Source organism: Abramis brama (genome assembly GCF_963993115.1).
Source record: "Abramis brama genome assembly, chromosome: 10".
NCBI classification, from domain to species: domain Eukaryota; kingdom Metazoa; phylum Chordata; class Actinopteri; order Cypriniformes; family Leuciscidae; genus Abramis; species Abramis brama.
The window spans coordinates 11,651,718-11,677,146 of NC_139972.1; the positions used below are offsets into that span (position 1 = coordinate 11,651,718).

Consider the following 25,429-nt stretch of genomic DNA (forward strand, 5'->3'; position numbering starts at 1 on the left):
TTTATTCTTGTTCTGTGACCTTTCTCACTTTGCTTGAAAAAGGCCAGAGCATTTCACACTGCTGAACTGCTGAATATTCGCACATTCTTTGGCTTTAAAGGTACTCTAAGTAACTTTTTTACCTTAACTGAACAGCTTCGGAGTCATTGGAATGGTTATATTACTTATTTCGGGTTGAATGGTGGTCGTTTCGCACCCCCCTGGTGCCCGTGAGTGGAAAATCCGCACTTGCAACTTTGAGCCGGCGGGCCGTCGGCCGCCGCGTCAGGAAGTATCGCGTGATATCAGGTCTCGCAATGTAAACAATTGCTTTACGGCCAAAAGAAATCTGCTAAAATGCTGTCATTATTGCGGTCCCTCACGCTGTTAGAACCCGAATGAAGAAGACGTTTTAAGAATGTCCCATCTGCTTTGATGTCGTTAATCTACTAGCCTCTGGTGTCTGAGAATCGCCAACGAGTTTTTACAACAGTGTTGTCAAATATCTATTCCGAAGCTGTGGGGGGAGCTCTAGAGAGAAACCTGCGAGCAAAAAGCGAGAATACAGCGAAGAAATCCCGAAACTACTGAGCCCTGCTTTAACGTGGGTTGAACATAATTTCCACCATGTTTCTCAGACATTACAGTAATTCCTTGTTTTTTACTGTACTCCAGCTGATAGAAATTGCATGAGCCTGAAGAAACGCTCGTAGGTGGTCAAACTTAACAAACAAGCGCTAACCTGTGAAACTAGTGCAAATTATCCCAATTTCACCACAAGCTGTCTTTGACCACAGATGTATCCTTCAGCGGAGGTACAATTACAGCATATAACAGATCAACATGAAACGTGTAAAACTGCAGTCCAGGTGCCTAGACTTTCTATCGTTTTCTCAGAATCTGATTAGCGTATAGAGAGGAAACTCTATATTTTGCCTCCTGATTGGAGTTTTTTTTTTTTTTTTTTTTTTACCAGAGACCCTCTTTCGTCTGATTGGAGTTATTTTGTTGGGCTTTCATGTTCTTTAGCCCCCTGTGTGGTTGGTGAGGGATGACTTTTACTGTCCAGCTTTGCTGTATAATGGACTTTTTTTTTCAGCCTATGGGCCATTTTTGCTCCAGGAATACATAATGTGTTTAGATAACGGCTCTAGACCACATGCATTTCCAGATGAAAGTTTCCCTTTGGGGGATTTGGTGTCATACCTATTTGAATGCACAATGGCAGCACATTAGACACTGGGCCGACCGTACTAACCACAGGCTTTACACACACTGCATGTGTTTCTATATTTGGACTGAGAGTACATGCACACCGTAAAAGATTGATGCGGAGAGGACATGGCAGAGACATCTCTCGCTATGGCAGTGGATCTGTCAAATGTTGATTCTTATTTGCAGTGTACATGATCTCTCACTGCTAATTCCCATCTCTGAAGCTGTTTTTAACTCATAGATTTGAATGTGACACATTTTAACGCATAGATCTAAATGTGACACGTGATGCACATTTCGACATAGTTCACTTGCATCAGTATCATTTATAAAATGGATAATTTCACTGCACATTATGGCTAACAATGTAGAACAGGCTCCCGCACTTTATTGTCTTATAATTAGATTTAACATTAAGAACCAGATTTGCTAAACAGGGCAAATTAGCCTGAGAGGGCAATCCCATAAAAGCGCCGATAGCAGTAGAAAGTTCTGTGCATGATCTACTGACGACACACACATTAAAGAATACAGACGCAGTCAGATCATTTCCATAATGACCAACGCAATCTACCCAGAGCAGCGCAAATTAGCGTCTGGTTTAAGACATGCTTTTTTTCGGCCGTTAAATAATGGTTCATTTAAATGCTCTCCTCCCATAAATTTTGCGTCTTAAATGGAAGCTCCTACAAACGCATATGCAATAAGGTCAGCCGCAAAAATAACCCTATCCACGCCTTTTCAGCAATAGTTGTGTGTGTGTGCGTGTGTGTGTGTGTGTGTGTGTGTATATGTATATATGTTTTAGTTAGTTAGTTAGTTAACATCTATTTTATTTCAGGATTATATTTGCTACCTGAAATAAAATAGTACAATTATTTGTATTTTTATTTTTATTTTAGTTAACATCTATTTTATTTCAAGTAACAAAAATAACCCTGCTTCACACAAACCTTTACACTGCAATTGACTGTTTTTCTTTGTTTGTTTTTAGCAATAGCCCTGCACACAAATATTACCTGGCTACTAGTCCCGTTTCGGGAGCCCTGTACCTTTCGGACACCAGCAGCAGAAAGGTGTATAAGGTGAAGTCTCTGAACACAGTGAAGGATGTGGCAAAGAACCTAGAGCTGGTGGCAGGCACAGGCGATCAATGTCTACCCTACGACGAGACGCGCTGCGGGGACGGAGGCAAGGCCGTGGAAGCCACACTTACAAACCCTAGAGGTAAACCTCCAGACATCTGAATAACAGTGTTGACATTTTTCAGAAACAGACAGTGATTTTTCCATTACGCATTCAATTTTCCCATCATTCCCATTAGACTATGAGCAAATTCCCTTAAAGGTGCTTTTAGCAATTTCAGCTATTTCGCTTCATCCACACATACTCTCTCCAAAATGAGCATTGCTTCAATATATTTGCCCTGAGCGTCTAAATTGAGCAAACCCCAAAACCACAGCATGAAATTGATAGCAAAACCTGTGGTTTGCATACACTTGTCAGTTTGTTGTATAAAGGGTAGCCTTCCTCCTAGTGTAGCATATGTAGTGCTTTAAGGGGAATTATGGGGGGCCCGAAATTAATTCTTCCCTCCATTTTCACCAACACAATGTAATAATAATATAATGACAATTCAATTTGCTAGTCTATTTCGTCATCTGAAATTGAAGAAGCGTTTGTGACAGAAGCCATTATTATCTCAGTGGAAGATGACGCACACAGAGTCACATGTTTCCCTTTTTCATCCGCAGTGTCATTGGAAAGATTCACATGCTCTTAAATAGCTTGAACAGCACCACATGCTTCTCTCTTCCCCAGGATGCTCCATGCCTTCTTGTTCCTCAAGACATAAATAATGAATTTATCACATGGATTTTTTATTATAATTCTGGCTTCCTATTGAGCATGTTGATGCTGAGAGAAATGCATTTGTTGAGAGATCACCTTATTCCAAATTTACAGAATGAACATGTGCTTTGTGTAACTTTGTGTAAGAGAATTTCACTGAAACTTGCACAGATCACATTTCACATTAAAATCTAAAGGAAAAAATAGAAAGCTGTATATGTTTAATAAGCCTGGTTTTGTATATTATGATTATTGTAGGCTCTTTTATAAATTGCTTGTGTTCCTCTTTTGTTAGTTGCTTTGGATAAAAGCATCTAATACATGCATGATTGCACGAAGAAAAAAATCTGACTTTTTTTTTTTTCAGGAAAATTAGACACATTCCCTTCCTTTGTTGTTTTATTTTTTATTTTATTTGGTCAATAGTGGTTCTCATTAGATTTTCATTATTTAATATAGTAAATTTTAATATATCATTTTTTAATATCTGCATGTATCAAAAGCCAAACAAATACTACCATTTAATTTCAGTATTTTCTTTTTTTTTTATTGCATTGTAGAAATGAGAATGAAGTTTTTTTTTAATTATGGTAATGAGAATTGTATCATTTAATTGGCTTGAAAATATCGCAATGAGATAGATAGATAGATAGATAGATAGATAGATAGATAGATAGATAGATAGATAGATAGATAGATAGATAGATAGATAGATAGATAGATTAGACACCCATGCTAAAGTTGACTAAAAAGAGGAATAAAAAATCATCTTTTGGAAATTGAACTTAATGCCTTAATTAAAAAAATTAGGAAAAATCCAACCTTTAAGGACACCAATTTTCTTTGTGAATGAATAATGTATCGTAAATAAATAAATGCATGGGTGTCTAAACTTATGCATAGCACTGTAGATAGATAGATAGATAGATAGATAGATAGATAGATAGATAGATAGATAGATAGATAGATAGATAGATAGATAGATAGATAGATAGATAGATAGATAGATAGATAGATAGAATGCTACAAAAATATACTTCATTTTCTATAGTTAACTGTATTTCTAAAATATAATTTAATTATTTATTTGTTTATTTAGATTTTGTGGTGAAATATGAATTGACAGTATGTTATTTACCCAATTTTGTTTATTTAATTATGTATATTTATATGAATTATTTTCTATTCTACTATTATCTAGGTTATTTCAGGTTTTTGTTGTTGTTGTTTTGGGGGTTTTTATGGTTGTTGTTGTTGTTTTTTTGCAGCGATTGTCCTCCCAGCAGAGATCCATTCCCTTTTTCTGTCTCTTGTCTCCAGGCATTACAGTGGATAAGTATGGCGTGATCTTCTTTGTAGACGGCACCATGATCCGCCGCATCGATCAGAACGGTATCATATCCACCCTGCTGGGCTTCAACGACTTGACCTCGGCACGACCCCTGAGCTGTGACTCTGTGATGGACATCTCACAGGTGGGTTTGTCGTCTTGTGTTCCCTCTGCAGCTTTCTCACCCATTCGCCCCTTTATAAAGGCCAGTGCATGGCAGGACTTGTGAAAGGCCAGTGCGGCGACGCTGTTCCGCCACCAGGCTTGGCGTAGTCGCCATGTCAATCTTACCGAGGGTGAAGGGTTGCAGCTGACAGCTTTTTAGGGCAGGTCAGGGGGCTTTGTGTTGCTGTGGGTCCCAGTAACCCAGATATTGGCCTGCAACATCCAGTTTCCAGCTGACCTACAACCCTCCATCCCAAAGACAGGCTCACAGAGGGGGTCACCCTAGGCGCTGTTAACCAATCCAAATGTTAACTGTCACCTCAGGCAAGGACACCGCCCTGACTGCGATCTCGAAAGCATCAGTTAGGATTGTGACACAGCCCTAGAGGTCCAGACCTTGGTCGCTTTAGTTTTCCTTAACTTTATTTTGCCTGCAACGTACTCCCAGTGTCAAGACAATCAACAATGCCTGCGGTTACAGTGACAAATGAACATCTTCCCTTTTTTCTGTTTAGTTTGACCGAAATAAGCTTTTGCCTTAAATCTAAAGTAAACCTGTCTATCATGCATTTCTTTACCCAGTTTTATGTTTTGAATGTAGAGTTCATGGGCAAACTGGAAAAATGTTCACAGACTGTATATAATTACTAGATATCTGTGCACTCAATCATTACATTGAACTCGGAAAGTCTGTATTCTATCTTCCTTATTTGAAAAGTGCCTTTAAAACTCAACTCATGCGGTAATTTTCAAATCAGTGTCAGCCAGTGGACATCACTGGAAAATGGCGGCACCCAGGAAGATGTAGACAGGTAATTATAGATATATAGCAAATACAAATCATCAGTGAGTCAAAGTTTTCTGCACTCATCAAGGGTGCGTTTATTTGATTAAAAAAATACAGTAAAAACAAATATTGTGAAATATTATTACAATTTAAAATATCCGCCATTGACAGAATTATCAGTGTTTTCACTGTTATACAGCGATATTACACATCTTCTGAAAGACTACTGAATCTCGAAGAAGAAACAGAAATAAGCGATAGCATATGTAAGCAGATGCATATGTAAAATAACAATCACCAACATTAAACCGCATATAAATCAAAACTGCCTAATGTTACTGAATGAAATGTCGACCCAGGACGAGATATAGGACCGTGAAGCTTTGATGGACTCGATCTACTCCATTTATGATTTGATCATCGTTCTGAATCTGATCCAGACTTTTTGCTCAAAATGTTGCTTTTATATGAAACTTACCCACATCCTAGTGTTGTTAAAAAAGGAATGCATCAAGCTAGAATAAAAAGAGGCTCTGTTCTTTCTGTTCCTGTTTAAAAGCAGAGGCTCTATGCTTTCTTTTGATGTATTGCATGTTCAGAATGTATTCTAGGGGCCATGAAACTTTTGTGAAAATGGTCAAAAACGCTGGCGGGGAAAGAGTTACATTTCAGCATCATTACTCCAGCCTTCAGTGTCACATGATCCTTCAGAAATCATTCTGTTATGCTGATTTCTTTTGAATGGTAGTGTACATTTTATTTACAATAAACATTATGTGATGTTTAGGAAATAATAATAAAAAAATAGGCTTAATTTTCTTTATTCAAAATGTCGTTTCTTTTTGACGCAGGCAATTTCTTGTTTTTGTGAGATTCACCCTACAGCCAATGAAATTTGAGATGCATCTTGACAGGTCTCGCTTTTGATGACTCTTCAAAACCACAGTTTGAAGATCATAAATTGTACGAAGTGGGAAAAAACTTGCTGTAGTCCGGCTCTGTATTCATCCTTCAACCTTCTAGTTTTGCTTACATGTATCAGTCCAGCTTCCGTTTTTTGCTCAATAATGCCTTTGCCGCCTGACTGAGAGGCTTTATTTTACTGAGAGGATGTGGAGAACCGGGGAGACGACCTCCATCTGCACCTCACACACACACACACACTCACAGAAAGACCAGCGCAGTCCCGGCCTCAATGATGACAAATCACACCAGCTTCTGCCAAAGACACTCAGACAGTAAAAAGCATCCATTAAAAATTCATGTGCAGCACACGCTCACTGCATCAAACACACCGCCGCATTACTTAAGCCTTCTGCTGCCACACTTTTGAGGGCTCATCTGACTCCCTCTCATACGCCGCCTGCCAATTCCCACCTAGATCCAACAGAAAACATCATATTTTTGGTGCCGGGTGCTGAGTTCATTAACTCATGATGCTCTTTAGGTCCTGATAACTCCGCTTCCAATAAGACCCCATTGGAGGCTCCAAATCTGTGACGGCTTCATTCCTTCCCACTTACTATTCAGATCTTGCATTCAGAGCACACCTCGCATTATATTCCAAATCTGTTTGCCTTTCGGGCAGACAAGGCACCCTGCACGAGCACTATGAATTTGAGACTTGGCAAGAATATTTCTTCACAACTATTACTTGAGCTTCGAGAATAAATATTCTCCTCAGGCCCCGCTGAACGTAGAAATATGGTGATGGTCTTGGAGGAATGGAGATGTCGTTTTAGTTTAGTGATGGTCTGGGGTAAAATCACTGGGCTTTGGCAAAATCCCAATCCCACACAGTATTTTTGTTTTGCTTTCCACTACAAACATCAAACATTCTTCAAGACACATTTAAATAAAAGTTTTACTAGTAATTTCTGAGTGAAAGAAGAAAATGCTACACATTTTTTTCCAGCGTACATTTACTAAGATATTAAATCTTGTTTTCTGAAAAATCTGTCAGAATTTAACTAGTTAAAACAAGAAAATAATATACCAGTGGGGTAAGAAAAATAAACTTAATTCAGATATTTTTGAGGAAGATAAGCTTAAAGTCAGATAAGTGTAAAGTTAATTATTTTATTTATTTATTTATTTTTTTCAGAAAAAAAGTAGACCTCTCAAGTAAATCTTAATTTAGGAATGTTTAGATATTTGTACTGGAAAACGAGAGACAGATACTTGAAATGAATACAAAAAACCTGAAATTAATAGGCCACATGTTTTTGTGAGCATGACCCTTAAAAAAACCTTGTCCTTAAAATGAAAAATAATTATAAATGCCTTTACACATTATGAAACAATCCTACCCTAGCAACTGTTATTATCTGCCATCTTATTTAATGTACAGTAAGTCTATAGATTTTCTGTGTGTTTGGGTAGTTTTAAACATAATATTACAAAATAGTATCCAAAATAAGTCTAACATCAGTGACACAAGATACCCAGAGAGGATAGAAGGTGTGTTTGGGTAAGATTTTTAATGGTTTTGAAAGTGTATGCTCACTAAGGCTACTTTTATTTAATCAAAAATACAGTAAAACCGTAATATTGTGAATTATTAAAATACCAGTTTTTATATATTTTAAATTGTAATTTATTCCTGTTATGTAAAGCTGAACTCTTTAATGTCACATGATCCTTCAGAAATCATTCTAGTATGCTGATTTGCAGCTCAAGAAACATTTCTTATTACTATCAATGTTGAAAACAGTTGTGCTGCTTAATATTGCATTTATTTAAAATAGAAATCTTTTGTAACATTATAACTAATCACTTTTGATTAATTTAATGCATCCTCGCTAAATAAAAAGTATTAGTTTCTTTCAAAAAAGACTCTTGAGTGTAGTTGAGAGCTTGAGAATTTTAAATTAAGTTTAATTCACATATTTCACACATGTACATATTGATTCAGGTCATTGTAGTTTGTATTGCTACTGAAGTGTTCAAGGTGGGCGGAGCTTAGCGAAAGGTCAATTCTACATCTTGTTTGCTACTTCAGTTAATTTGAATTTGTGCACAACCCTGTTATCTACAGCAACGACTGGTACAAAACAGCATGTCTTCAAACTAAGTGAGCGATTATTTTCCCTTTTATGACATGAATCAAAATTGATAAGAAAAGTCACCGTAAGGACTGCTTTTTGAAAAGGCTGTTTAAGATGCAAGCTGGCTTACATGCTTTCGGACAAGGTCAAAGCTGCATGCTCTCATTACGCCCGCTTCAGCGTATGTTGAAGGATTTAACGGCAGATGTTCTAGTGTTGGATTTACGAGAGTGTGAACCGTTTATTCTCTCTCTTTGTTAGTGTGTGAAAGTGTGAGGAGTAGACAGAGAAATAGAGATGATACATCCGCCCCCCGCCCCCCACCTCACACACACACACACACACACACACACACACAAATACACAGGATATATTCGGGAATATTTAACAACTACTGTTGAGGAGAAAATGAATTTAATAAACAAAGCATTACCCTGATAGCACAAGATATCTGTGTTCTGGTGTGTTTTCATCTGAAAAAAAATGGCACTTTAAGGGATAGTTCACCAAAAAATGCTGTCATCTACTCACCCTCATTTCGTTCCAAACCTGTGAGACACGATCACTTCATGTATTGAACAGTTTTAATTTAGGCTTTTATTCACATAACACACATCAGTTGTTATTATAAACGGAAGCTCAAGCATGTTCGAAGTGAAAGAACCAATGAGGTTCATTCTTGTGTTACGCAGCACGTTTGAGCTTCAGCAAGAACCAATGAGGTTCATTCTTGTGTTACGCAGCACGTTTGAGCTTCTGCAAGAACCAATGAGGTTCATTCTCGTGTTACGCAGCACGTTTGAGCTTCAGCAAGAACCAATGAGGTTCATTCTCGTGTTACGCAGCACGTTTGAGCTTCAGCAAGAACCAATGAGGTTCATTCTTGTGTTACGCAGCACGTTTGAGCTTCTGCAAGAACCAATGAGGTTCATTCTCGTGTTACGCAGCACGTTTGAGCTTCAGCAAGAACCAATGAGGTTCATTCTTGTGTTACGCAGCACGTTTGAGCTTCAGCAAGAACCAATGAGGTTCATTCTTGTGTTACGCAGCACGTTTGAGCTTCTGCAAGAACCAATGAGGTTCATTCTCGTGTTACGCAGCACGTTTGAGCTTCAGCAAGAACCAATGAGGTTCATTCTCGTGTTACGCAGCACGTTTGAGCTTCAGCAAGAACCAATGAGGTTCATTCTTGTTACGCAGCACGTTTGAGCTTCAGCAAGAACCAATGAGGTTCATTCTCGTGTTACGCAGCACGTTTGAGCTTCTGCAAGAACCAATGAGGTTCATTCTCTTGTTACGCAGCACGTTTGAGCTTCTAAAGAACCAATGAGGTTCATTCTCGTGTTACGCAGCACGTTTGAGCTTCTGCAAGAACCAATGAGGTTCATTCTCGTGTTACGCAGCACGTTTGAGCTTCTGCAAGAACCAATGAGGTTCATTCTCGTGTTACGCAGCACGTTTGAGCTTCTGCAAGAACCAATGAGGTTCATTCTCGTGTTACGCAGCACGTTTGAGCTTCTAAAGAACCAATGAGGTTTATTTGAACGTGCAACGGGAGTCAAGCCGTATTCTCTTATCAGTAATCATAGCGACAGTGACCGAAGTAATATTAAAGATGGCGTCATCCATAAAACTGAAAAGTCTTATTACTTTTGATATGACAAGAGTCCAATTGAACCACAAGTTAATCCATCAAATCTTTATTAACCGACAACAGTTTTTATATCTGAGCGTGTAGAACGACAGTGGGAGCAGCTTCGGTGAAGAACAGTGACTGGATCTAAAACCTTCAGATGACACACAGCTCATATCTCTGTCGCTATAAGTTACCAAAAAAAAAAAAAACACATGAATACCCACAGCACACGATAGACACACATTTGTGCTGTGCAGAGCCGCTCTCTCACACAGTAAGACTTGACAGACAACTAGTTTTCCAGTCCGGATTCGTTCACACAGTGCGTCTTTTCCGAGAATGCAGAGTCCTGAAAATGTACTGGTGTGAGTTCAGTGATAGAATGCAGTTGTCACGCCCCTAAATAACTGAACTGTGTGTGTACATTTGTAACCATATGAACGACTCACATAGACAGGACTAACAACCGTATTGTATTGCTGTGTGAACATGGCCAAAATCTGAAAATGTACTCCCCCTCTGGAATGGCCTTCCTTCTCTGATGGACGTCAGTTTGAAGGCTTGGGGAGAGCATCTCCTCCGACTGTCAGTCTGCTGGGATTTTTTAACTGAATAGAACACCCACTGTTCACCATCCAATCAATTCCCAGTGGGAAAAAAACAAGCCACAACCTCTATTTTGTCTCATCCAATATTTTACTCAGAAAATACGTCACAATACTGAAGAAAAGTCGGTTGCAACTTCCAGTTCACTCTGACTTTAAATAAATGAAACTGCACCATGATTTGTCTTATTATATTAATCCCTCTGCCTTGATAAGAGATCTTGATATCATGTCGCGTGTGTGTGTGTGTTGTAGGTTTCAGCTCGGGGGAGATATCACTGACCGATATCGAACAGAACACGGTGACTCAGTTAGGCAGTGAGAGTCTTCTTTCTTCAGGTCTTACGGGGACTTAATCGTATCTTAAAATCAATCCTTGGTGCTACTTAAGCCATGGCAGTGGCTGTGTCCAATAGATTACTGCAGACCAGCATCTGTGAGGCAGTTTGATATAGATCAGCTCAGGCTGCGGGCATCATTTCCAGGAATGAGGGCAGAGTGCTGTATTGAGTGCTATGTTTTATGTTGTTGAGGACTTATCGGACAGTCCCGAATCTTTTTGGACACTGAAATCCATGTGCTTATGAGACCAACTACAGTACATGGTGTGTCCCTGGTTTTTTAACAGTTAATCGTTTATGGTTCCCCCATTTTTATTTAATGCTGTTTCCGATGCATTTCTTTAGGTCTCGATTTGTTATTGGTTATTGGTAGTATGCATTTTCTGTTGTAACCTTCAGATTGTAAAAAAAAAAAAAAAAGGATTGTTTTTGTCAGCTCTGAATGACTCTTGCTTTCTAAGTATGTTGAATTAATGGATGAAAGAGAATTTCTGAGAAGTATTAAAGAGTATTAAAGCTGAATTATGCTTTTTTTATTATCAAGTGAATGTCTGAGTCTGTAAAATGAGGTTTGTAGCCATTTCTTTTTTCATCTAAATACCACATCTGGTTGCTTGTCTCTGATGGAAATGTCAGCATACCATTTTCTGTCTCTTCAATTACAGTTACATTTAGGAATCTATTAAGAGAAAGTCAAGAAACTTTGAATGGACTACATAAGTCATGCTATTTAGGTAGCTTTTCACACTGCTCCATAAAAACTGACATGTCCAAGTCGATGGCTCCAGATTAGTTTGCTACTTTTAAATAATACTTTTAATATTAAGCTCAGCTTGGTAGCTTTTTGTCTATTCTCGGAGTGCATTAAAAGCATATTTTAATCAGCCAGCCTTGTTAGCATGCCAAGAACACTATTGAAATAAGACTCTTCATATTCAGCCCCTAAGAGAGCCGTTACGGTCCCCTAGTGAAGAGAGGGTCTGTGCAAATTTGTGCAAAAAATAATTTTTGTGTTAAAAGCCTGCTGCATAATTTTCAGAACAATAAGTCATAATTTAGGCAGGAGGCAGGAGGCAGCGGTCCTGTTTGATAAGTGTGCTACGTTTTGTTTCAAAGGTCCGGTCCCCTGCTGCAGTCGCTTTCCATTATGAAATTAATAACCCAAAGCTAGAAAAAGACATCCATGTGGAGGGCTGACAGATACGGGGCAAGTATGCTGTTTTGGGAGTCCACGCGTCCACTCCTCCTCACCGCTACGGTTTAATCTGATCAGTTGACTCACTTTCTCTCTCCTCTTCTTCTCTTTCTTATCAGCAATTCAACTTCCTTTTTTTACTTTCATGTTTATCAGATGAACAAGCCTTAATTGAAAAACTGTTTGTGTTCTGAGGCAGTTCTGACCTATTCAAACCTTTTTTTGTTGTTGCTTTTCCATTATTGATGTCTGGTATTTCGGTTATCAGTTCTTGCCTTGATAAAAAGTATTTTCAGATGTAACAAATAAAAATATATTCTGTATGATGCATTAGTTAGCTTAGTGATGCACTGAAATTTCAGCAACTGAAAATATTTGGCTGAAAAAGATTTTTCGGTTTCAGACTAAACCGTTTTAGATGGCCGAAACAGTGACGTTTGATTAGCATAGCATTAGATTAGTTTAACATAGCTAACATGATAGAAAACATGTTAGCTATGTGGACACTAGGGCTGGATTGACAATATATTCATTTCGATATTGAAAGTATAAAACATTATTTGTAGAGTGCCTACCATCCAGTAATTGCAAGTAGTTGATTATTATTATATAAGCAAAGTCTCAGCTTTCAAATTGTCCGTTTTATAGAGAAATTCAAACTTATTTTGACACTCTTCAAAGTGGCATGACGGACCTCTGTGCCTTCAGCGGTATGTGAACAAACAACACAATCTCATGGCAGTTCGTATAACTTATTTACGTTTTTGGCGAATTGGTGGCTAATTGGCCAATGGGATTGGGTTGCGACAGATCATCTCTTCCTTTTTACCACTAGTTACAGCGCAAAATAAATATGGATGAACATCAGAAGGTATTTTGAAAGATATAGTAGAACTTACTGAAATGTATCATGTCACATGTAATCGCTTCATCTTTGTTTCAACAGTGGAAAGACGTCAATAAAACAGCTTGTGAACAATGTCACATAATGCTTACCTCAGAAGCCATTTAATGCTGTCAAATCGATTAACATAAAAGTTTGTAAATGTATAATGTGTGTGTGTGTATATATATATATATATATATATATATATATATATATAAACAAACTTTTATTGTAGAATTGATTAATCGTGATTAATCAATTTAACAGCACTAATATGTGTACAAATTTTCATGTTAGATTCGATTAATCATGATTAATCAATTTGACAGCACTAAATTGAACTTAACCTATTCTTTGGTATTAAATGTATTTTTTAAAAACAAGTTTTTAGTACAGCCACCCATTTTATTTCAACAACAAATTAATATATCATTAAAAAGTTGATATAAATCTTCCTTATGTGCAATTAAAAGTTTTTATTTGAGTGTTGATTAGGCTATTTTATAAACTTGCTTAATTGATCGATTATTTAATACACTTTAATTTCGTTAAATGAAAAACTTTCAGCTAAATTAAAACTTTATTTTTATTTAATTTTTATTTCCCATAGGTGCGTCTAGAATGGCCCACTGACCTGGCCGTCAGCCCGATGGACAATTCCCTTTATGTGCTGGACAACAACGTGGTCCTGCAGATCTCAGAGAACCATCAAGTGAGGATTGTGGCAGGGAGGCCGATGCACTGCCAGGTCCCCGGACTGGATCACTTTCTAGTCAGCAAAGTCGCCATCCACGCCACCTTGGAATCCGCCAATGCTCTCGCTGTCTCCCACAACGGCTTGCTTTACATCGCCGAGTCGGACGAGAAAAAGATCAACCGTGTCCGACAGGTCTCAACGAATGGGGAGATCTCTCTGGTCGCCGGTGCCCCTAGTGGCTGCGACTGCAAGAACGACGCTAACTGCGACTGCTATTCGGGTGATGACGGCTACGCCAAAGACGCCAAGCTAAACGGACCCTCTTCGTTGGCGGTTTCACCCGATGGAGAGCTCTTCATCGCTGACCTGGGTAACATACGTATCCGATATGTCAGGAGGAATAAAGCATTTCTCAACCCGCTCAACATGTATGAGGTTTCTTCGCCGATTGACGACGAACTCTACCTGTTCGACGTGAACAGTAGTCACATCTACACTCAGAGCCTGACCACTGGAGACTACTTGTACAACTTGACCTACTCTGGTGAAGGTGACCTGAGCAGCCTCACGGACAAGAATAAGAACAAAGTGACCATTCGGAGAGACACAACGGGATTGCCGCTCTGGATGATGGGTCCTGATGGCCAGACGTTCTGGTTCACTATTGGAACTAATAATGCACTGAAGAGTGTTGCTGCCCAGGGTCAAGAGATAGCCATGATGACTTATCACGGAAGCTCAGGTCTGCTGGCCACCAAAAGCAATGAAGATGGATGGACTACCTTCTATGAGTGAGTATTCTGGAAATTCACTGATATACTATGGCAGATAATTTTTCCATACATGGGGCATAAAGTGCAGAATACATATATATATATATATATATATATATATATACATGTATATATATATATATATACATACAGATAATAATTACATAAAATACAAAAATGCACAAATAAAATATCTACATTTACTTCATACATGTTGATAATGTTATACAATCTTAATATTATATATTATCTGTATTTAACATTAATATTTAGATTTTTAGCGATTATTATATATACAATACAGTATATATACATGAATGATAGTACTTTTTTTTAAATTAATAATAATATTTTTTTTTATTAATATGAAATGGGTAATTACTACATTTTAAAAAGTGGCATCTTTTCAATGCCCACAATGTCACAATCTTTTTATATGCTTTTTGTATGCATCTTTTTATTTTCTAAAAGATGATTAGGTCTTTGGCAGCCTACAAAGATTCACATTCCTCTCTGCGTAGTTCACAGTGCCGGTTCACTCGGTTACAGGAAGCTAAATTTACTCCTGCGCAGCGTAATGCAAAGGTCTTGGTTGGCTGTGTGGATCATGTTACAGTAGATACAGTCAAGAGTTCACAAGGTCTCAGTGGTTTATTGGACTTCAGTCATTTGCTGTAAGGTAATTGGTTTCAGGAGTATTTCAGACAGTGGCGTTCCTGTCTAACCTTCAGTATTTCAAATAAAATCGAAATATTTGTATTAAATATATCCAAATGTAAACTGATCAGTGTCGACCAGTGGCACATATGTTCAGTTCCATTTGTTTTTACCCATGATTTTAATAAGTCCTGTTTTTGCATCAAATATAACTTTGTCAGGCGTAGGCACAGGCCCACCCAGTAATTCCCACTTGCTAATGTAAAGATGACAGCTATTCATCAAATTTACTATTTTATTCCAATTACCAGTTAAAATGTTAGATATGCCTATAGGCCCACTCACTACGCTCCTGTAACTGATTCCAGATTAACTAAATTGAAGCCTTATTACTACTTAAAATTATTTTGACTTCTCACAGACCCTCAGTCTGTATAACAGAACAGAAAATATGTTTACATTAATACTTATGTTATTAGCATATTTACTTTCATATGACCTTGACTGTAGGCAAAACTCATTTAAAACTACTTCACTCACATTGTTTGCTTGTACTGTTAAATGCTGCATATTTGATAGATAACCAACCATAAGTGGCATCGCCTTAAGCAGTTCTTTTTTTCAAGAAAGTTCAATTTTTTTGTCCTTTGTTTAGGTCCCATGCTGTCATATCATTTGTTTAATCTCCCTTTGCCAAAGTGAACAAATGGCAAGCAAAGTACATTTACTCAATAATTGCAATTAGAGAGAAAGAAAAAACAATAATTAACATCAAGAATAGTCGCTCTGTTGTTGTTTTTTTCCTTCCCGAGCAATTAGATCCGTCCAGTCCCTCAGGCAACATGAGGTCGTCTTTGGTGATAAAGAAAGCTTGGTTGTTGAGTTTTTGTTTTTGTAATATGATGTTATATTTTGCATAATTAACTTTGAAGGTCAAGCTGCCATCTGAGGGTCAAAGTCACCGTTGTACTGCACTGGAATAGAGCAACCTAAACAATTTATCTGCTCGCTGCGAGGAGCGGCACACGCGGTTTATCATCTCTGCCACCTGAATTCATTAAGTCCCAGTGAAGCGTGTTCGCCTGCGGACGCTACATCGGTCAGGACTCGTGCAGACACTGTACAGCGAGGAGCACAAGCACAACAAAGACATTTGCTACCATGTCCATCTAATTCTCCTAATTTTATCTTTTAAAATTTTCCTAAAAAAAGCCTATTGCTTATATATGTTCGGAAAGTCTTCCAATTTTGTGGAACTGCACACACAAGAACGGCCACTAGTTAGGCAGCTATAATTACTTTAAAAATTGAGAGCCCACAAAGCATAAGTAAAATATTTTTAGGAAGTGATTTATTTATAAAAATAAAAAAAAATCATCAATATATGAACCCTCTGCAGTTACTTCACAAACCCCAGTTTGAGAAAGCCTGACATACAGTATGTTTAATGCACTTCACGTTGTTGATGACAAAGAGTGGAATACATTTTCTTTCTCTTTGCAGTATATACAGTATATATCAGTATTTTAAGGGATTACTCTATTCGAATCAATGTGATGAGTTACATGTAGGTCAAAAGTAATTAGTAATCAGATTACATTACTTAAAATGTGTAGTGTAATAGGTTCTGTTACTAACTAAAATTTTAATCATGTAATTTGTATTTATTATTAAGGATTACAGTTTTTATGTTATTTACCCAGCACTGCTAAATGAAACGCGTTCCAAAAAAAGGATTTGAATGGATTCAAATGGATTACTAACTGTGGAATGCCTGCATTCTTAAAGCTTCATAAAATAACATTTGAAAATGATATCAAAGCTACCTTAAAATGTTTAGTTCACCTCAAAAAAAGTTCTGTCATAATTTATTCACCCTCAAAACCCTTTACTTTCTTTTATGGAACACAAAAGGAGAAATGTTGAAGAATGCACTGGGCCCTCTTTTCCATCACTTCCAATAAACAGATATTGAGGCTTTCAAGCTTTAAAAATGATGGTATTGAGGTTGAAATTCACCTGTAAAATAAAGTCAGGGCATTTAATTGTAAAAATGAAGCAACATTTTATTCCACAAAAAATGAGTATGAAAAAGTAAGAAAATAAAACTTCATTTGTTAACATGAACTAACAGTGAACAATACTGCTACAGCATTTATTATTATTAGTTTGTTCATTTCAACATTTACTAATACATTTTTAAGATCAAAAGTTGATAAATGTAAGAGTTTATCATAAGGCCTCCTACTTTCTTTTACCATGGTCACTTAAAAAGTTTATGTATGTCAATATCTGTGCCTCATGCAAAATTAACAACATAAATCATGTATAAGCATTAGTATTGACTGAATACACGTAAGAAAATAGTTCCCTTACAGTATTTTAAGATATATTTTTTAATGTTTTATTATTAGTTATTGTTGAGCTTTCCACAAAATTAATTATATTATATTATTATATTAGTTACATTTTTTAATTGGTTTTTATCTAAATTAACCTAATTAAGTAAAGTGTCCTTGAACTTTGGAAACAGTGCTATATAGCCTACATTAAAAAATAGTAGTAATAGTAGTAGCAGTCGTAAAGTAATTAATGATTAATCATTTTTAAAGCATCGATCCACATTCCACATCATTTAGCTGTAAATACTGTATGCTCATGTTCTCAAAAAAACACTACCAGTCAAACGTTTGGGGTCAGTAAGATGTTAGTCTCAGCCTCAGACGTCACGCCCACGGAACGTTGGCTAAACGTCTGATGCATATGGTACACTTAACTGGAAACACTTCAGGAATGTCGAAGTCGTCATCTGATTGGTTGAATTTTATCGGATTTCCGGGGGGCGCGAGTGTCGCGTTTATTTTCGGTCCGCCTGGAAACAAAGCGCAGACGTGTAATTGCGTTTCCTACTGATTTACTCGGTGTTTTGATCAGATGTGGTAATGCAGACGCAATTGTTGTTATACGTGCACAAACAGATCAATGACTTACTGCTTGTTTTCTTCTCCTTCTTTGATTTTCTATGCTGACTGACTTGTTGCAGTCTATGGTTGCACGCCGATCTGTTGTTGTGGGGACATTTCCACGCAACGAAACGTGACACTGAACGAAACGAACTGTAATTGGTTGTTTGACATGTCGGTCAAACGGCCTTATGGGCGGGCCTTGGCCAAAGAAAGCTGCTATGAATTCCAGACCTTCAGCCGTCAGTCTGAAGGTCTGGCTACGCGAGACTAGTAAGATGTTTCTTGAGCATCAAATCATAATATTGAAATGATTTCTGAAGGATCATCATGTGACACTGAAGACTGGAGTAATGATGCTGAAAAATTCAGATTTGCGTCACATAAATAAATTACATATTAAAATAGATTTTTTTTTTCGTTTTTAATCAAGTAAATGCAGCCTTGGTGAACATAAGAGACTTTTTTCAAAAACGGTAGTGTATGCTTTGTCACTACCTTGACAGTGTTTGAAAAGAAAAATAAGAAAAAAAACACTACCAAGGGACTCACATTCACATGATTGTTTACGAGTGCTTTCTTCCCGTGTTTTTGTGTCACACAATGTGAACAGCGGCCGTGACTCAGTGGTACATCTTGACCAACTCCAATCCCAGGGTGCTTTGAGGCGGTCAGTTCTCCATGACTACAATAGACTGCTACTCTAAAAGTAGATGTTCGGTCACCAAGATAAATCAGTCTGCACTTACTGCACACTCAGCCGGCTGAGAGAGCGCTCACGTGGAGGCTGGCAAATAAAAAAATATAGGGAGGAAAGGAACAAAGTAGGAGAGGAAAACAAAATAATTTAGTTTGCTTGCCAAAGAACAGAACAAAACCATAGTGGGCCGACTGCAGTCATTCAATCCTCTGTTTTTTTGCCACCACCCAACCTTATTTCTATTCTTCTTGAAAAAGATAGCAGCAAAATATGATATGCTTTTGTCTTTCACCTCTTTATTACCACTACAAATGAAAACGGAGGAGACTCATTTCATTCTGTATATGGCACAGTGAATTTTCTTCAATGTGTAGAGCCTGTGATGTTGATACCACGGTTTAGATGGCCAAAACATCTGTGTGGTAAACAGGAAATATTGGTTTCGAATCCCAGTGATATTGTGTGAAAGTCGTGAAAAAAAAAAAATTAAGTATCTCCAACAACAAAGATCTTTTTGCGGAGCTGCTGCTCTACCCTCACTTCTCTCTCTCTCTCTCTCTCTCTCTCTCTCTCTCTCTCTCTCTCTCTCTCTCTCTCTCTCTCTCTCTCTCTCTCTGTCAAATTTTCATATTGCATTTTATTTTTTAGAACCAAGCCATTTTATATTGCCCATTTCAGATTGCCCAAGGACTTTGACTCTGTAGCTGTTTGTGATGGTTGGTTTAAAGCCAAAGTAGTCGTGTTCTTAAGGGATTGTTCACACATAAATGAAATATCTTGTCATTTTCTCATCATCATATTTTTCCAAACTCATATGACTGACTTAATACTGCGGAAGACAAAACAAGATATTTTAAAGAATGAGTTTGGAACCAAACCTCATGTGGGTTGCCAGATTGAGGACATGCAAAAAAGGAAAAAGCGCAATTGACAATAGCCCCTTTCACACAGCATCCCTGTAAATTACCGTAAAATCCCCAGAATTACTTTATCCATAAATACACAAATATGCTGTTCACACAAGCAACGGCGTTCTGGCTGTTTACCGGTAAGAGACCATTCACACATCAGCTCCAAAATACCGGTAAATTCTGTGATGACAGTCATCGGAAGTTATATTTAAACACCGCGCAGTTGTCTTGTTCACACATGGGGCCCTATTTTAACGATCTGAAACGCAAGTGTCAAGCGCAAAGCGCAAGTAAATTTGTGGGCGGGTCTCAGGCGCTTTTGCTATTTTCCCGGCGGGATAAATGACTCTTGCGCCAGGCGCAAATCTAAAATGGGTTGGTCTGAAGTAGCTTCATTACTCATAGATGTGGTTTGGGCGTAACGTGAAATAAACCAATCAGAGCGTCATCTCACATTCCCTTTAAGAGCAGGCGCGCTAGTTCTAAAGCGGATTCCTATTATAACGGCGGATTTGCCAGGCGCACGCCAGGAGCGGTTCACAGCCGAGGAGAGCAACGCTCTCGTCATGGCCGTAAAAGAGAAAAGTTACATTGAAATGGAGAAACACACCCAAATTAACTTCGGTTAAACAGGCGTATGATAATTTGGGTAAATGTGTAAGCTAGATGTATGCTTTTATAATAAATTGTCTATCTATCTATCTATCTATCTATCTATCTATCTATCGTAAAAAATGTATGATTTGCAAAAATGAAAACTGCTGCTTCTGTGTAGATGAGAGAATCAAAGTGTATGCGCGTTGTGCACACGCTACATTGATTATGGCCAAGCATGCGCCCTTAAAATAGCATATTAATAACATGTGCAACGCGCCACTGACTTTAAACTATTTTTTCCTGGTTAGTGGCGCAATTGTTTTCTAAACCTATTTAATAGTACGTCTTTTTCACCTGGGACGGAGCGCAAGTTCATTCCCTAGTTTAGCGACGTGCTTCTGTGGAGGGAAAAGCGCGCTTTGCGCGGGTGCAAAATAGGAATGATATATGCGTCGTGTACAAAGTCAATTGCGCTGGGTGCAAGATAGGGCCCACAATCTCTTACCGGTAATTTACCAGTAAAGACTGTATGTGTGAAAAGGGCTATTTAAAGGGAACAAGCACTTACACTGTAAGTTGATGAGTTGATTTATCCGCGTTTTAATATGCCTCTGGTCACAGAGATTTTTAGATGGTTGCTGAGGCCTTTTATGTCGGGTTGAATCTCTGACCCAGTTCGTTCGCTGGCTTCCATGGTTACAATATGCTGTGTTTCCCACCAACTGGCAACCCAGGGTGATCACACAGACCAAAACAAAAATAGACATTCCGACACGGAACGCACATTAGAATTAGAATAACTTGCCGTAGCATTGTTTTTTTGTTTTTTTAGAGAAACAAGTTTATTATGGTACTTTTATGCTTTAGTACAGTAAAAAAAAATGCATACATAACCTTTAAGGCTAAGCACTCAACTTCACAAGTCATGAGGGCTACATTCAAATACTTCAGGCCTGTTGGGAAAATTGGGAATTTAGAAGTTTTTCATAGTGTTGCTTAACAAATAAGATCAGTTTTGTTTCAAAAATTAAAGTTGAAGTGTTATTTTCGTGGTACTGCACTAAAATCAGTGGTAAACAGTTCCAAAAAGTACCTTCAACCTTTTTCCATTATAGTCCAAAATTTTATGTTTTTCTACAATTACATTTTTCCTTTCTCTTGCTTGTACAACTCACTTTGACAGTCTCTCATTAGAAACCCAGTCCTGCATTCGATTGAAAGCCACAGTTGGTCTCATTAAAGACCCTGTTGAGTCATCTTTTTTCACACTCCTTCCCTGTTCTCTCTATCTTCATAGGTATGACAACTATGGGCGTCTGACAAACATGACCTACCCCACAGGCAGGGTGAGTAGTTACCGGACTGATTCAGACAGCACTGTGCGGGTGCAAACCGAGGGCTCCAACAAAGAGGACATCACAGTCACCACCAACCTCTCGGCCTCGGGAACCTTCTACACACTCATGCAAGGTAAGAATATCTGCAAAGCCCTTATTCAACACATCCCTGGGGACAATACTTGGGAATTAGGTGAAGTCTTAACCTAGACACAATGAATGCAGTGCATTTAAAGGGATAGTTCACCCAAAAAATGTAATTCTGTCATCATTTACTCACCTCCATGTCATTCCAAAACTGTATGATGTGACCATACTTGTTAAGCTCCAAATATGAGATTAATCATGATGAAAGTAGTTATGACTTGTGCTTTATATCTCAATTCTTCTGAAGGCACACAGTGACTTTGTTAAAGCTGTGACTGAATCATTGAGTCTGAATTTAACTCAATAACCGGTTAAATAAATTGTAGTGATAATTTACGTTATTACTGTTTTTACTGTATCAAATACATGCAGCGTTGGTGAGCATAAGAGACTTCTAAAACAATATCTTACTGATCCCAACATTTTGAAGTGTGTATTTCAATCTGTTTTTAATGTTTTGGAACGACATGAGGACGATTAAATAAAGGAAACAAAGGAACAGGTCTCCAAATATTTCCTTTGTTCACTTTTACACTAGAAATTTAGTAGCTGTACGTGAAGTAAAATAACTATGAGGCAAAATTGATATGTTTGTGGGAAGCAAACAAGCCTCTTCGTGAAAATCAATGAAGGCATGAGTGTTTGTATTTTCTCTAAAATCGCAAGACCGCCCACTCATGAAGACAGAAGTCCTGATTGATTTCCTGTCCACCACTTTTGTTTGTTCCAGCCTCCCTTTTTCACCAAGCGTCTGCTTTTCCTGTCCGTCTCAGGAAACCAAATCTTAATCACTTTGGCCCTCGAGACAGAGAGGTGTGGTTGGGGTCAGGGGCCGTCATCCTAGCTTGTGATTTTCCCTGCATTCTTTGGCATTTTGATATCCAGTTTTTCACCTAACCAAGCGCTCCATCGATTCCCAATAAATAGCTTTGAACTCCCTGTGCCATGCTCTATTTCCTGAGAAACTGTAAAGATTTTTCTGCGCTCCTGTGAGCGTTTGATTTGAAGGGCCATCCTACTCCCCTTGGGTTTCGATTGGTTTACTGAAGACTGCGTCTGAGAGAAGAAAATAGAGAGCGTAAAGTTCTGCTGGTGTTGTTATCCTAGACTAAACTAATGGTCACCTATGCATGGTGACCTTGTCCAGGACATCTGGTGGAGAGAGAGAAAGAGGGCGCCCTGCCAAACGCTTTGCTGCTAATTAATTCACTATTGTCTGCTTTGTAAACGGAAACCAGTTTGGCTCTAGCTCCTACACAGAGTTTCACACACGCAATCTGGATATGCATTTCTCGTAGGTGGTGACCTTGTGCTGTTTATTGACTTTCCAAGGTTGTGTGAGTGTGTGTTCGATTTCCAGGTCGTACGGTCAGGGCTTTTTTCAGTGCACTAATATTATTACCCGAATAAGCCATCAAAAGACGAACATGCCGGAGCTGCTTATGTATTTGACAATAATATGATCTAGTTCACACAAACTCGCTCTTCACAGACAATATAAAGAGGATGAGACAGACAACGTATGGAAAAATAAATGGTAGAAATCTCTTAAATCTTGCTTTTGAATTAAAAACAGACAATCAGGGTTTTTAGCGTGATTTGAGCTAAAGACACTGAATTTATTATGCCATGATGTTATTTCCGATTTGTATGGAAGCCTGTTTCCACTTCAGAGTAAAAAATATAAGATATAACGTCACGTTGCAAGATATGAAGTTGCAAACAACATCAGTTATGTTGTGTTTATGAGAAATAGTTACATGGTAAGATATGAAGTTACAACTGCTACAAACACCTTCATGGTTAAGAGATAAAAAGAGTCATTGCAACAAAAAGTTGCGTTTATGAGAGAAAGACACATTGTGAGATAGAAATTTTTAAATTCAAGATATAAAGTCACATGACAAATTTGCATTAACGAGAAATGGTCACATTGTGAGTTATTAAATCGTAATTATGAGATATTAAGTTGCAACTGCTAGAAACAGTCGAAATTGAGATAAAAGTTATGTTTACGAGAAATAGTCACATTGTGAGATATGAAGTTGCAACTGCTAGAAAAAAAGTTGCAATTATTAGATATAAAGTCACATTGTAACAAGAAAGCTGCGTTTACAAGAAATGGTTACAATTGTAGGATATAAAATTACAACTGCTAGAAACAACTTAATGGTTACGAGATAAAAAGTGTCATTTCAACAGAAAGTTGTGTTTATGAGAAATAGACACATTATGAGATAGAAATTTGTAAATTCAAGAAATAAAGTCACATTATGACAAAAAATTTGCATTAATGAGTAATAATCACATTGTGAGATATGAAATCCTATTTATGAGATATGAAGTTGCAACTGCTAGAAACAAAGTCGCAATTACGAGATATAAAGTCACATCGCAACAAAAGTTGCGTTTACTAGAAATAGTTGCAATTGTGCAGTTACTTTTACGTGTGTATTTTTGTATACTCTAACATAGACAACAAACACTTTTGGAAATGTGTCATTCCTAACAAATTTAGATGTACGTACTGTGTCTTGTCTTAAAAAGACTTGCTGTTGTCTGTCACAAACTCTCATCAGACAATCAGGCTTTCGTTGCAGTTAATTGGAATAGTATAATTTCTTTCTAAATGTTATTAAATTCATTTTTAACAGAGAATGAGAGTGTCCTGTACCCCCTAGCAACATGCTAGCTTCGTATGCTGAGTAATTAATTCCCTTTGACTAGTAATGAGAGTTTCATCAAAGCGTTCACTGACTTTTTTCTAATTGGGTACGTCGTTCTTGTTAGCTGTCTCTCTCTCGTTCCCTCCCAGTCTCTGTCTTCCCTCTTTATTTCTCTCAGGTTTACACCTCCTTCTCTTTTCACTGTCTTCCATCTACCATGTCCCTCCAAAGCGCTTAGCGAGACCACCTGGGGATGGAGACAGATAGTTTCAGATTTAGCTGCATCTCAGTTGCCACAGGCAGGCGGCCTCAGCTATGATAGCTTTCTGCCTCTCTTTCGCTGTCTCTTTCAGTCTTCCGAAGACAGCTCAAAGCCTAACTAGACTTTGAGTCATCCCTTTGTTTCACTGACTTTCTGGTCTTGTTCAACAAATAAGAGTCTGGCCATAAATTTGGCCACCATTTTGAGGGAAATACAGCATTGTAGCCAACAAAAGGGTGGATATCAGTCATAGTTAAAGGGATAGTTCACACAAAAATACAAATTCTGTCATCATTTACTCACCTTCAAGTTGTCCCAAACCTGTATGAGTTTCTTTCTTCTGCTGAACACAAAAGAAGATATTTTGAAGAATGTTGGTAATCAAACAGTTGATGGTAGCCATTAAAAAATACAATGGAAGTGAATGGCTTCCGTCAACTGTATAGTTACCCATATTCTTTAAAATATATTACTTTGTGTTCAACAAAAGAAAGAAACTCATACGTGTTTGGAACAACATGAGGCTGAGTAAATTATGACAATTTTCATTTTGGGTTGAATTCTTTTAGCACTTACTGATGCTTTACTCTGCCAGGGTGAGTAAATGATGACAGATTTTTCATTTATAAGTGATCTCCTTTAACAGAATTTCAAATAGCAATCCTCAAGATGTTTTTGCAAT

At 37.8% G+C, this 25,429-nt stretch overlaps 1 protein-coding gene across 1 annotated transcript in view; it reads left to right on the forward strand.

Moving 5' to 3' along the window:
• tenm4 (teneurin transmembrane protein 4) overlaps positions 1-25,429 on the forward strand; it is a 242,867-nt gene that overhangs the window by 198,027 nt on the left and 19,411 nt on the right. Inside the window, exons 22-25 of the mRNA XM_084126175.1 lie at positions 2,189-2,421; positions 4,366-4,520; positions 13,648-14,525; positions 21,633-21,805. Coding sequence (XP_083982301.1) covers positions 2,189-2,421; positions 4,366-4,520; positions 13,648-14,525; positions 21,633-21,805 — 1,439 coding nt within the window. The remainder of the gene's footprint in view (positions 1-2,188; positions 2,422-4,365; positions 4,521-13,647; positions 14,526-21,632; positions 21,806-25,429) is intronic.